Source organism: Nicotiana sylvestris, chromosome 5 (assembly GCF_000393655.2).
Source record: "Nicotiana sylvestris chromosome 5, ASM39365v2, whole genome shotgun sequence".
Taxonomy (NCBI): domain Eukaryota; kingdom Viridiplantae; phylum Streptophyta; class Magnoliopsida; order Solanales; family Solanaceae; genus Nicotiana; species Nicotiana sylvestris.
The window spans coordinates 178724160-178736326 of NC_091061.1; the positions used below are offsets into that span (position 1 = coordinate 178724160).

Genomic DNA, 12167 nt, shown 5'->3' on the forward strand with positions numbered 1-12167 from the left:
GCAGGTTAGAAGCAAAACCATGTGCTTCTCCCTTCTTGGTCATGTAGATAGGGGACCTTTAAATTGCCATCTTGGCTGGTTTTGCTATAAGAACAAATGCATTAAAGAAGTGCTTTTCAAGGAGTTAGAAGGCAATACCATGTGATACTAAGTCATCAAATTTATCCATTCTTGTGGATGTTATTTTAAGGGTGTCTTTTTCTGCTCCAAATCATAACAAGCAGTAGGGCCTAGTGTTGTTGTTCAACAAAATTTATTGTCTAAGTTATTTGACAATAACACTGTAGGCAAAACCATGTGAAACTTCATGTGCCATTGTCTCTCACCAGTAGCCACCAATTTCTCTAAACCACTAAACATTTGGATATGGAAATTGTCATAAACTTATTATATATAATCAGACCCAAACATTTCAGCAGAACACAAGTACCCTGACATTCAAAGAAACTTCCATTTTTGTGCAATTCTCAAAGTTCTTGTTCTTTATTTTCCTTCATCATTTACAGTTACATCATATTCCTTGAGACAATGGGTATCAAAGTGACTCCATTTATTCAGGCTAATCGAATCCTAAGGAGGTCTTCAACAACTGGAGGTGTTCCAAAAGGACATTGCGCAGTTTATGTAGGAGAGAGCCAGAAGAAGCGATTCGTCATGCCAATATCATACCTGAGCCAGCCTTTATTTCAAGACTTGTTAGCTCAAGCTGAGGAAGAGTTTGGATTTGATCATTCAATGGGTGGTCTCACAATATCTTGCAAAGAGGATGTGTTCATTGATCTCACCTCTCGCTTGAGGAGATTATGAGTAGGACCATGGTGCAGATTCTTCTGCCCATGAAATTTTGTAAAGCAACAGTTTTAGAAATGAGAAAGATGAGAGATAGTAGGGATGTCACTTCCTTTTAAGTCGTACTTGACAAAGAGGGAAAACAATTCCTTGTTTTTTCTTAACCATTTTGTATAGTAGTAGTAGAAAACAAGGATTTTCTGCTTGTAAAGTTAGTTAAAATGACTAACCTCCTGTCAAATGGATATAGCCAATTTTTATATATGCAAATTTTTTCAAGTCACTTGATTAGAAGACTCAATACTTTTATATGTTCATGTTTCCTAATTCAGTAGACTGATGTGCCTGACATTTTGCACAATTATGCTGCTGACTCTATTGACACCAGCAATTAAGTACTACTATCACTATTTACAGCTCTCCGACCTACTTTGTGTGGTTGTATGATAAAATTCTTATATTTACATTCTCCAGATCTCCAGATATATAATAAATCTGAACATGCTTCTGAGCAGATGAACTCCACCTCTTGTCCAGTGGAAGCGAAAACGAGGTATTAAATCACATGATTGTGAGTGCAGTGTGAGAAAAGGGCATGTTCAGCTTAGTTTCTTGACTTGAATATCTGGAAGCTAGGGGAAGTGCAGAATTTGATGCTTTAAGCTAATTTAAAATACACATGTAAATATCTTTGATATATTTGTGACCATGTTGCCATCTCATTAGAGTTGGGCTCTGTTATTATGACCTGTTACTAGAAATAAGAACTGAAGTGGTAGCCCTGTTAGTGTCCTATAGGAGGAATCACTGAGCTTTATTATTACACTCTAAAATGGTTGCTGTAATTTGCAGCTTCCTTTTCTATATAGATTGATCCAGTATGAAATTTAACCGGAAAGAAAGTCCGCAATGTCACGACCCATTTTCTGAATAAGCCGGGACCGGCACTCGATCACTAAACATGACCGAGCGGACCACCTCTGCTTATCAAATCTATTATAACCTCAAACTTTATATGCCACAAGGCACTACTGTAACCAAATACTTTTAAATAATTTAAATATCTAAAATAAGCCAATTTCAAAATTTTATTCGTAGTAACCAATAAAATGCTGCTAAGTTATTATCAAAAACATCTGAATCTTAACCCAACGACTATGTCTATGAAGCCTCTACTGATAAACTGACGCAATGCTCAGGACATGAGATTTCCGGTCCAGTTCTCTAAGTAACAAAGAAATAACTAAATAAAGATGATTCTAAGGAATACTCCACGAACAAAAGCGGAGCTCACCAATAGCACTGGAAGAGAAGGAAGTCCTAACTCATAGCCTGCTCGCCTGCAAATCCGGTTCCTACGTTGTACCACAGACCAACGTAGGTTCCCAAAAGAGAACGTCAGTACCATCCATTGTACTCAGTGAGTCTCAACAACATGGGGCGAAACTTTAATAACATATACATTATGAGCAAAGGTTCTAAATGCATGTAAAATATAAAGCTTATAAGAATAATTCTAAAATAATTGCATAATAGCAGTTCATGAATATTCTAAAAGAAATTCTTTTCTTTTTCTTACTTATAAAAAAATACTTCACTTTATACTTTGGGAGTTCCAACTATCCTGACTTAATTCTGTCTCAGTCACCGTGTGATCGGCACGAGTTCGATCCCAACCTGATCGAATAGGCTCAATCCACGAGGTGTCACTCGCTTCATGGTTCTCAGTGCTCATGTCTCATACCTTAGCATGGCTAAGTAAGTTCTCAGCAACGAGACTCTCGGCTCGTGTGCTCCCTACTTGGCACAAGTAGTTTCAGGAAGTCAACGCCTTGGTCAGGACCCTAGGCCTGGACGATGACCCCTTCTCAGAATAAAGGATATTCCCAAAAAATATCTTTTTTTTCTAAAATTTCTTCTTGTGACTTTTCAAGTCTAAATCTTTTATACATACTTATACTGGTATCCTTAAATGTAAGGCATGACATAAGAATGAAATAAACATTCAAAAGTATTTATAAAGGTTCTTGATACTTCATGAATTTTCAACATGAAAATGGTATATAAGAATAACATAAAAATCTGAAATTTATGCACATATATCCAAATAATCACCTAAACTTTAGCTAGAAAATAATTCTAAGCTAATAGGTACTTACTACTCCCATTAAGTATATATTAACTCTTTTATGCAATTCATCAAACACTTTGTGTGCGTGCTTTTGTGAGTTAAACCACTTTAGTAGAGGGTTATATCAACTCACCTCAATACTTCTTGAGCCAATACGTAGACCCCAGTCCAATTTATACCCGTCAAACAATTGATTCTACAACAACCAGTGCATTTTAATTAATTTCAAAGTTTCACACCTAAACATGGGATTTACTGTTGATACAGAGAAAGAAGGGAATTAACTATTCAATTCTTATCTATTACTTACTGTAGGGTAATTGAGAATAGGGAATTTTATATACCTGAGTTCAAGAATAAGTGAGTTATGAAGAACCCTAGAATTTTTCGAGCAATTTCTGGCTGCCTCTGTTCCTATCCGTGCGTCTGTGTTTCTGTGTTCTCCGCCTCCTTTTTTTTTGACTTAACTAATAATTAATGACTCACTTTTAATAATTAATAATATTAAAATAATTAATATTTCCCTAATTGTATATCCAATTATTTAAGATTGTGTGTATATATATATATTCACTATAGGCAAGAAAAATAATAATAATAATAATAATTTAATTCTATAATTAGCGTATCTTGAAACTTTTATAAATTTGAGGAGTGTTACACGCAAGAGGAACACTCCATGGTCGTTTGGTTACCGGGATAAGAATATTAATCCCATGGTTGGTTGTCGGTATTAGCTAATACTGGTATAAATTTTATACCAAAATGGTGGTATTAGTTATCCCATATAGATAATCCCTTGCGTTGGTGGGATCATATGTCTGTAAATGTAAGTTTCAATGGACAAAGTTGATTGGCTGCAATAGAATAATAGTGCTACTCCAAGATGAGAATGTTAAAGCTTCTCAATTGTCAAATTGCAAAGGAGTTATAGATCTGGTTAATTTCAATCTATTCCATCTGTAATAGTACAAGCTCTCAGTTGCCTATTGTTTACTGCTATACAATCTATTTTGAGCTGTCATTTACAAAAAGAGTCTCTCATGACTCAATAAACAAGAATATGTTGATTTCCACTTTCTTGGTGAATAGAAGAAGTTGAACAGCAACATGTTGGAATTGAGAGGAGCAATGCTTTGTGAAGATCTCCAGCGGCTACACCTTTCTTGATTAGTGAAATGATGTAGTCCATGAACGCCGAATCACAGGGTAATGTAATAGGGCCACCACTTGGTAGTCCAAACTCTTCTTCGGATATGTTTAACAGTTGCATAATGACCTCGTTTTCAAGATAAGCCAAAGGAATAACGAAGCGCCTTTGATCAATTGTATAGACTACAAAATGGCCTTTTCCGGCAATAGAGGATGAAGATGTACTACAACTGTCTGCATCACTACCATTTCCTGGAAGTGAAATCCTCTTCCTCTGCTTGACCACGAACTTTTGCCATTTCCTTGCCATTTTGATGAGCTTCTTAGTACTGACCATTGTCTTTCTTTCCATTTTTCTTTTTCTTGAAAGTTAGGAAGCAAGAAAGTAAACAAGAAATTTAGAACCTTTTGATGGCTGAATAGATAATGCTTTTAATTGATGATGAAAAATGTCCATAGAAAAGGGGGTTATTTATACAAGAGGTTGTAGACAGGCTTTGTAGTTGGAGCTGAAGTTTTGCTACTAACAACCAAAGGCAAAGCCATGTGCTGATGCCTGTTGGCCATGTTGATTTGGGGCCTTAAATTTGTGGATGAAGCTAAGTTTCTTCTTTTCTTTAATTTGATCGACAACCGGGGCCTATTAGTAATGATATTAGCTCATACTTGGTTACTTCTCACCAATGCCAATAATTTGAAACCACTAGATGAGGAATTGCAGGTTAGAAGCAAAACCATGTGCTTCTCCCTTCTTGGTCATGTAGATCGGAGACCTTTGAATTGTCATCTTGGCTAGTTTTGCTATAATTACAAATGCATTAAAGCTGAGTTTTAGAGGAGGGACACTGGAGAATAGTTTAGGTTAATAGGAGTAAGAGAAACCTGCTGGCTGCTGTTATCCACAAATATGGCCTAAAATTCTAAGTGCTTGTCAAGGAGTTAGAAGGCAATACCATGTGATACTAAATCATCAACTTCATCCATTCTTGTGGCTTTTATTTTAAGGGTGTCTTCTGCCATATTAGAGGTGGCAAAATGGTTAAAAGAAAACAGTTATCCATTAAAAAATAGGTTGGATAATGAACTTTTTAAAAACGGGTTGAATATGGATAAAAACCATATTATCTACTTAGAAAATGGTTAACCAAATGGATAACCAATGGATAACTAATGTGTTTAACTTTTACATTTGTAAAGCCTCAAATTGGAGGTTCCTCAAGTTTGAGAGACTAGGAATTCTCCCATAAGTGATCATATTCAAGAAGCCATGGATAAAATGGATATCCATATTATCCGCCGGATAACCCATTTTTTAGCTGTCTCAAATACTGGTCGGGTCGAATAATTTATTTGTTTTTTGAATTACCCGTTTTTAACCCGCTCATATCCGATCCGCCCATTTGCCACCCCTAGTCCATATCATGAGAAGCATGGGGCCTAGTGTTGTTCTTCAACAAATTCATGGACTGAATACTTTGAAAATAACAGAGTAAGCAAAACCATGTGAAACTTCATGTGCCATTGTCTATCACTAGTTGAGTATGAAACTTGCCATTAACTTATATATATATATACTCGGACAACAAAGGATTTGAGCAAAACACAAGTATCCAGATTACAAATAAAAACTTCCATTTTCTGTACAATTCTCAAATTCTGGTTCTTTCTTTTCCTTCACCATTTAGAGTTACCAAATACTCCTTGAGACAATGGGTATTAAAATGAATCCATTTATTCAGGCTAATCGAATTCTAAGGAGGTCGACAACATGTGGACGTGTTCCAAAAGGACATTGTGCAGTATATGTAGGAGTGAGACAAAAGAAATGATTCGTTGTGCCAGTATCATACTTGAGCCAGCCTTTATTCCAAAACTTGTTAGCTCAAGCTGAAGAAGAGTTTGGATTTGATCATTCAATGGGCGGTCTCACAATACCTATCAAAGAGGACGTGTTCATTGATCTCACTTCCCGTTTGAGGAGATCATGAGTAGGACCGTGGTGCAAATTCTTTTGCCTATGAAATTTTGTAAAGAAGTAGGACTAGACATGAGAAAGAGGAGATTGTAGAGTTCATTGTATAGTTTAGAACCACAAGAACCTTTGGATGGAACATTTCCCATGTAAAATTTATGACTAGACAACTCTTATTGTTTCACAGTCTTACAGTTTTTCAGTTTTTACATATTTAGTCAGCTTTATAGCCTGCTGTTTTTCATTCTTATTTCTTTCTATCAAACAAGTAAATGGACTTTAAGTGCTGAAAGAAATGTGTAAACAAGCAGAGAACGCGCAGGATATATGAATCATCATTGATTATTGAGTTTGTCCTTGAAAGAATCGAGTAACACGTGTAACGACAGAAAAAAAACACAGAAAAACTGCACAAGTATATGACTGACTATACAAATTCTTGTCCTAAGTGAATTGCCACTCTCTGCCCCTAACTTCAGTATATCAGGTCCATGCCAAATTCAGAATCACAAGGCACTAATGATGTCGCATAAAGACCATACTCAAAGCTGTTCTGTGCTCTTGGTGGTGCAAGTGAAGTGCAACAAGCCTCACACACAAACAACGGTGGCACAACCTCAGAATCTTCGATCCCACAGCAGCGAGTGTGCTGCCATATCTCACATATATCACACGAAACCATCCTTTCACCATCATCGTCTCGAGCCCCACATCTACAATTCACTGTCCAATTATCAGCCCCTCCTTCATTTTTCAACTCACTTTCCAAATCCAACCCGAAACCCCTCACCCAAAGTTCTGAGCCTGACTCTATAATGCCAAAGAGCACTTCACAATCTTCCATTGTTTCCATCCCTACAATGTCCGTTACCATAAAATTGTCCATAATGCAATATGTGTCCCTCATTGCAGACTCAATAGCTGTTTTTAAATCACCAATTGTCGAATGTAGAGGAACTTCAACCATCTCTCCCGGGGGATATCCCTTTCTAAGTACAGCTTCCAAACCACTAGAACTTGGCAAAATGCAGCAGATGAACCTCAACAATATGTCATCTGGATCATCCCTAAATGGCCATTCCTTCACAAAATGCTTACTATCCAAAACTGTCCTAACAGCTAGCTTTAGCACATTAGATTCTGCAAAGCTCAATAGCAGATTATTATACAAGCATAAAACATCACTGTAAACATCAGTTCCAGGATTAACAGCATAGTTCTGAACTGGCTCAGGGAGCTTTTCTTGTTCAGACTGATCACAATTCCGAAGCTCCTGAATCGTGTACTCCAACACCCTAGTAGCTCGATTCACTGCACGACGAACTACATAGCCTCCAACAATCACATTATTCATCGATTTCAGAACATAATCAATCAACCCCGTATCGCCAATGTGGAGACGAGCAGCATCACGTGCCTCCTGCCTACTCATACCACAACTCCCAAATCTGTTTGTTGCTTTCTTTTCTTTCAATGCATCAACAATCACATCTGCAGTGAACTCAAGTCTTCTCACTGGCCATCTACTGTCAAGAGATGCTGCAATGTTAGAAAACTTTCTATACCTTGCTGATTTTTCCTTCCCCTCAGACTTGCTTGGTGAAGCATTTCTTATCAAGTATCTCGACGAAGAACATGCTCGTACGACAGGAGCAACATTTGGCTTCTCCTTAATTGAATTGCAGGACTTCACAGCAAGCATGAATCTGAAGAGGTCACGAATCGTGATCAAAGGAGCGTCGCTCAAACCTCTATAGCAAACAACCATCTGTTTCATTACATTGGATCTGCTGCTGTATCTGAAATCTTCAATCACCTGATCAAGTTCAATTGAGCTGAGCATTTCAATAGCTCTTTCATAATTGTGCTCCATTATCCCAAAACTTCCATGGCTAAATTTGTAATCCCATCGGCCAAACCATGTATGTCCATAGGCAACCCCATACAACAAACGTAAATCCATCGAATGCTTCTTCGATAGATCTTCAACAGTGATTTTCCTTCAAAAAAACAGATGAAAATATTTCAAGAACTCAACTAATACATTCAAAACCAGAATCTGATACATCAAATACTTTAGAGAAATGTTTATTACCGAGCTCTAAGATTAGTGCAAATGCGATCCCAAAGGTCCATAACTTCGCGGCCACAAAGAAATTTGGATCCACCTTCATTTCCATTAATGCAAATCAAATGCCCAAATCCATTACAATGAATCAAACCATGCAAAATGTGAGTTTGATCATCAAAAACACCATCATTAAGATGCTGGTTCCATTCACAGTCAGCTGGTATAATCAAATGGTATTTCCTCTTTGAAACAAAATGATGACTCCAACCTGAAAAATCACAAAATCCTCAAAAATCCTTAAACCCCAAAATTCAACTCCCAAAAATAAAATAAAGAAACCCAAAGTAAAAAACAGGAAATTTCCAAAACACAATTCACAAATAAATAGAATGACGGAAAGGGTGTTCAAATTCAAACTGAACGTACCAAAATTAAAATATCAAAAACACAAAAGATAATCCCAAAAAAAAAAAATCACAAAACAAAAAAACTGACCAAATTTCAAATCTGAAATAATTCCCGAAAACTTAAATTCAAACATCAATATAACCAAAAGGTGTTCAAATTCAAGATTTACGGGCACAACTAAAGTGATTAAAATCCATAAACCCCAAAACTCAAAATCTCCCGAAAATGAAGAAATGCTTGAAAAAATAAAAGAATTCATAAAACCCAACTTTCAAAAATAAGTAAATAACCAAAAGGTTGCTCAAAAACTCAAATCCTACCAGCATATAAATAACAAATCCCCCCCCCCCCCCCCCCAAAAAAAAATATGAAGAAATGCCTTAAAAATATAAAAAAAAATAAAACCCCAAATTTCGAAAATCAATAAATAAATAAAAACCAAAAGAGTATTAAAATTTTCAAGAGTTACCAGCACATCTACAGTGATCACAAAAACTTCTACTATCATTATTCTTCACGTTTTCTTCAATGGTATAAAGAGGAATCGCAACGCCTCTGTTTTTATGCACTAAAAATGTACTCCAAATTTGCATTCCTTCTACTGTATACTCCTCAAGCTCAGCACACTGTTGAAGAAAATACCGAACGTTATCGCGAAACGGACCCGTTGGTTTAATTGGACAACCCGGATCAAGAAAACTATGAAAGCCATAGAAATTTGGTGTTCTTTTACTCTTCTTGTAAGCTTCAAAAATCTTCGTAGACATTTTTGCGAACTGAAATTTTTTTCTGATTTTGAGTTTTTTTCTCTGTTTTGAATTTTGTTTTGGGGGGTGGGTTTTTTTTTTTCGGGGGGGGGGGGTGGTAAGTAACAGTTTGGAAGTTGAAGTTTGTTGAAGAAAGAAGACTGTTATAGCTCTGTGTGTTGTTTCAAACGGTTGAGTATTTTTTCAGGTGCGCGCGTTAGAGATTGTGAAAAGACGGGAATAACCTTTGGGTTTAGGAATTTAAAATTTGAAAATGAAATGGACGGTGATGATGAGGAATTTAGGGCATTTGTAGCCGTTGATTTAAGATTTCGTTTGACTGAGAAGTGACGACCCGAAACAGATTACTGTCTTTTGCTTACGTGGCTTAAAGGGAAAAGAGATTTTTTTTTCTCTGTCTTTTCTAAATTCTCTCTCCAGTTTTTATATTATTTTCTGATTGTTTTTGTTATTAGCATAACTAGAGGGAGTAAAGAAAAATCTAATACTAAACCAAAATAATTAGGAAAATGACATTGTATAGCCGCTTTCAAAATAATATCCGAAAATATATATTTTTTGTATATTATTTGTGTGTGTGTGTGTGTATATATATATATGTATATATATATATATATGTATATATATATATATATGTATATATTCTGTATGTTATATACAAAAATTATATAAATTTTATACACTTTTTTGGCTACCAAATGTAAATAGTTTCTGGTGGGAGTTAAAAATGAAAAAAGCCCAAAATAGTTGCATTTTTTAAGGTATATGCATGTTTTTTCAAATTTAGCTTTAATAATGCGAGGTTAATATTATTCTCTTCTTTTGTTATCAATATTACAAGTTGGACATTTAGCACATGTAAAATGTATCGCACATTTCAAAGTAATGAATTCAAGATAGTATCTTGCTTATAAATATTTATCATTTAACTACATGGATGTTTACATTAATTTTTAACCGCAAAAATTAAATTATTTTGTTTGATGCAAGCAACGCATGGGAGTAAGTATTTATCGAGTATGGCAAAATTTGGACTATTTTTCTCTTAATTTCTTGCTGAATTGAATTTCACTTTGTTATTTGAATATATATATCTTGACTTTAATTTTTCAATATTACTAACCACGCAGTTTTATTAGCTCAAATCAGAGTTACCTCAATCAGTTGTTAGCTGTTGTTGCATAAATATGTAATTTGGAGTTGTTCTTCTGGGTCAAAAATAAAAAAGAAATTTGGGTATTAAAATTGGGGATAAGTTTTACGTTCACGTGTCTTTCCATTTAAATTAGAGGTATATCTGTGCAAATGTATAGCTGTGAAATCTGATTGAACGAATATTCAAACGAAGAATAATTTTAAATTATTCTCGATAGTGTTGCGGAAGCCAAATGTATATAGTGTGAATAAGTCATAATTACTATACCAAAAATTATGACAGCCACCAAATAATAAATAAGACAATAAAGCAACAATAAAGGGAACACCAGAATTTACGAGGTTCGACTAATTTTGTCTACTCCTCGGACACAACCAATATTTTATTCTACTCCAAAAATACAAAGTGAAATAATACTAAAGAGAGAAGATACAAATGCCTTAAACAGATGAGAAGGCAAATGAGAGGTGTGTTTAAATCCTAAACATTAGGCCTTCTTTTATAGGGGGAAAATCCCCCCAAAATTCAAGAGCCCACCGATGTGGGACAAATTTGCCATTTTGCCAAACTTCAACAAATCTCCACCTTGGCAAAATTCCACATCTTCAATTTTCTCTCAATAACAAATTTTGGTTGTGTCTTCATCTTCAATCTTCAGTGTTCAACAATGTTGATCAAATCCAAACAATGTTGAAACTTGATCGCAGTCACCACCTTTGTCAGCATATCAGCAGGATTCTCCGTAGTATGAATTTTCTTCACCGTGACTCCTCCTTCTTCTATGATTTCTCGTACGAAATGATACCGAACATCAATATGCTTCGTCCTTGCATGATAAACTTGGTTCTTCGCTAATTGAATAGCACTTTGACTATCACAAAAAATTGTGATACCTTTTTGTTCAACACCAAGCTCCTTTAGCAATCCTTGAAGCCAAATTGCCTCCTTCACAGCCTCTGTAATAGCCATGTACTCTGCCTCTGTTGTAGACAAAGCAACTGTTGACTGCAAAGTAGACTTCCAACTAACTGGTGCTTTTGCAAAAGTAAACACATAACCAGTAGTTGATCTTCGTTTGTCCAGATCACCCGCAAAATCTGAGTCACAATATCCAACTACAGACTGATTGTCTTCCTGCTCAAAAACTAACCCGACATCTACAGTATTATGAATATACCGTAGAATCCACTTCACAGCTTGCCAATGCTCCTTCCCTGGATTGTGCATATATCTGCTAATAACTCCAACAGCTTGTGAAATGTCAGGCCTTGTGCAAACCATTGCATACATCAAGCTACCAACAACATTTGCGTATGGTACCTTTGACATATACTCTCGTTCAGCTTCATCCATTGGCGACATAGTAGTACTTAGCTTAAAATGGGAAGCAAGTGGAGTACTAACTGGCTTAGTCTTGTCATCTATGCCAAAACGTTGAAGTACTCTCTTCAAATATTCCTTTTGAGATAAACAGAGTTTCTTTGAACGTCTATCTCTAATTATCTCCATGCCAAGAATTTTCTTTGCCTCACCCAAATCCTTCATCTCGAACTCCTTCTTCAGTTGAATCTTCAACTTATCAATTTCTTCCGAATTCTTGGAAGCTATCAACATATCATCAACATATAGGAGAAGATATACAAAGGAACCATCTTTAAGCTTGTGCAAATACACACAATGATCGTATTTGCTTCTCTTGTACCCTTGCCGCAACATAAACT

At 35.8% G+C, this 12167-nt stretch overlaps 3 protein-coding genes across 3 annotated transcripts; 1 reads left to right on the plus strand and 2 right to left on the minus strand.

The window, feature by feature from the left end:
* Nucleotides 1-528: 528 nt before the first annotated feature.
* Nucleotides 529-807, plus strand: LOC104245519 (auxin-responsive protein SAUR21-like). The gene has a single exon (XM_009801135.2). The coding sequence runs from the start codon at nt 529-531 to the stop codon at nt 805-807; it is 279 nt and encodes a 92-aa protein (XP_009799437.2).
* A 3161-nt stretch (nt 808-3968) lies between these two features.
* On the minus strand, nt 3969-4424 carry LOC104236948 (auxin-responsive protein SAUR68-like). Its single transcript, XM_009791001.2, has one exon. The coding sequence runs from the start codon at nt 4422-4424 to the stop codon at nt 3969-3971; it is 456 nt and encodes a 151-aa protein (XP_009789303.2).
* Nucleotides 4425-5681: 1257 nt separating this feature from the next.
* On the minus strand, nt 5682-9303 carry LOC104236949 (PHD finger protein MALE MEIOCYTE DEATH 1). The gene is made up of 3 exons (XM_009791002.2): nt 8993-9303; nt 8140-8383; nt 5682-8044 (listed from the first exon to the last, which is right to left on the minus strand). The coding sequence occupies exons 1-3, from the start codon at nt 9288-9290 to the stop codon at nt 6520-6522; spliced, it is 2067 nt and encodes a 688-aa protein (XP_009789304.1). The 5' UTR covers nt 9291-9303; the 3' UTR covers nt 5682-6519.
* Between the last annotated feature and the right edge of the window lie 2864 nt (nt 9304-12167).

What these genes read in the sequence shown, in the direction of transcription:
- LOC104245519 (XM_009801135.2), top strand. Translation starts at nt 529, where the DNA reads ATGGGTATCAAAGTGACTCCATTTATTCAGGCTAATCGAATCCTAAGG.
- LOC104236948 (XM_009791001.2), bottom strand. Translation starts at nt 4,424, where the DNA reads ATGGAAAGAAAGACAATGGTCAGTACTAAGAAGCTCATCAAAATGGCA.
- LOC104236949 (XM_009791002.2), bottom strand. Translation starts at nt 9,290, where the DNA reads ATGTCTACGAAGATTTTTGAAGCTTACAAGAAGAGTAAAAGAACACCA. An exon ending in TGATCACTGTAGATGTGCTG is followed by an intron (nt 8,384 to 8,992) that starts GTAACTCTTGAA and finishes GTGATTTTTCAG; the next exon opens with GTTGGAGTCATCATTTTGTT. An exon ending in TGCACTAATCTTAGAGCTCG is followed by an intron (nt 8,045 to 8,139) that starts GTAATAAACATT and finishes GTTTTTTTGAAG; the next exon opens with GAAAATCACTGTTGAAGATC.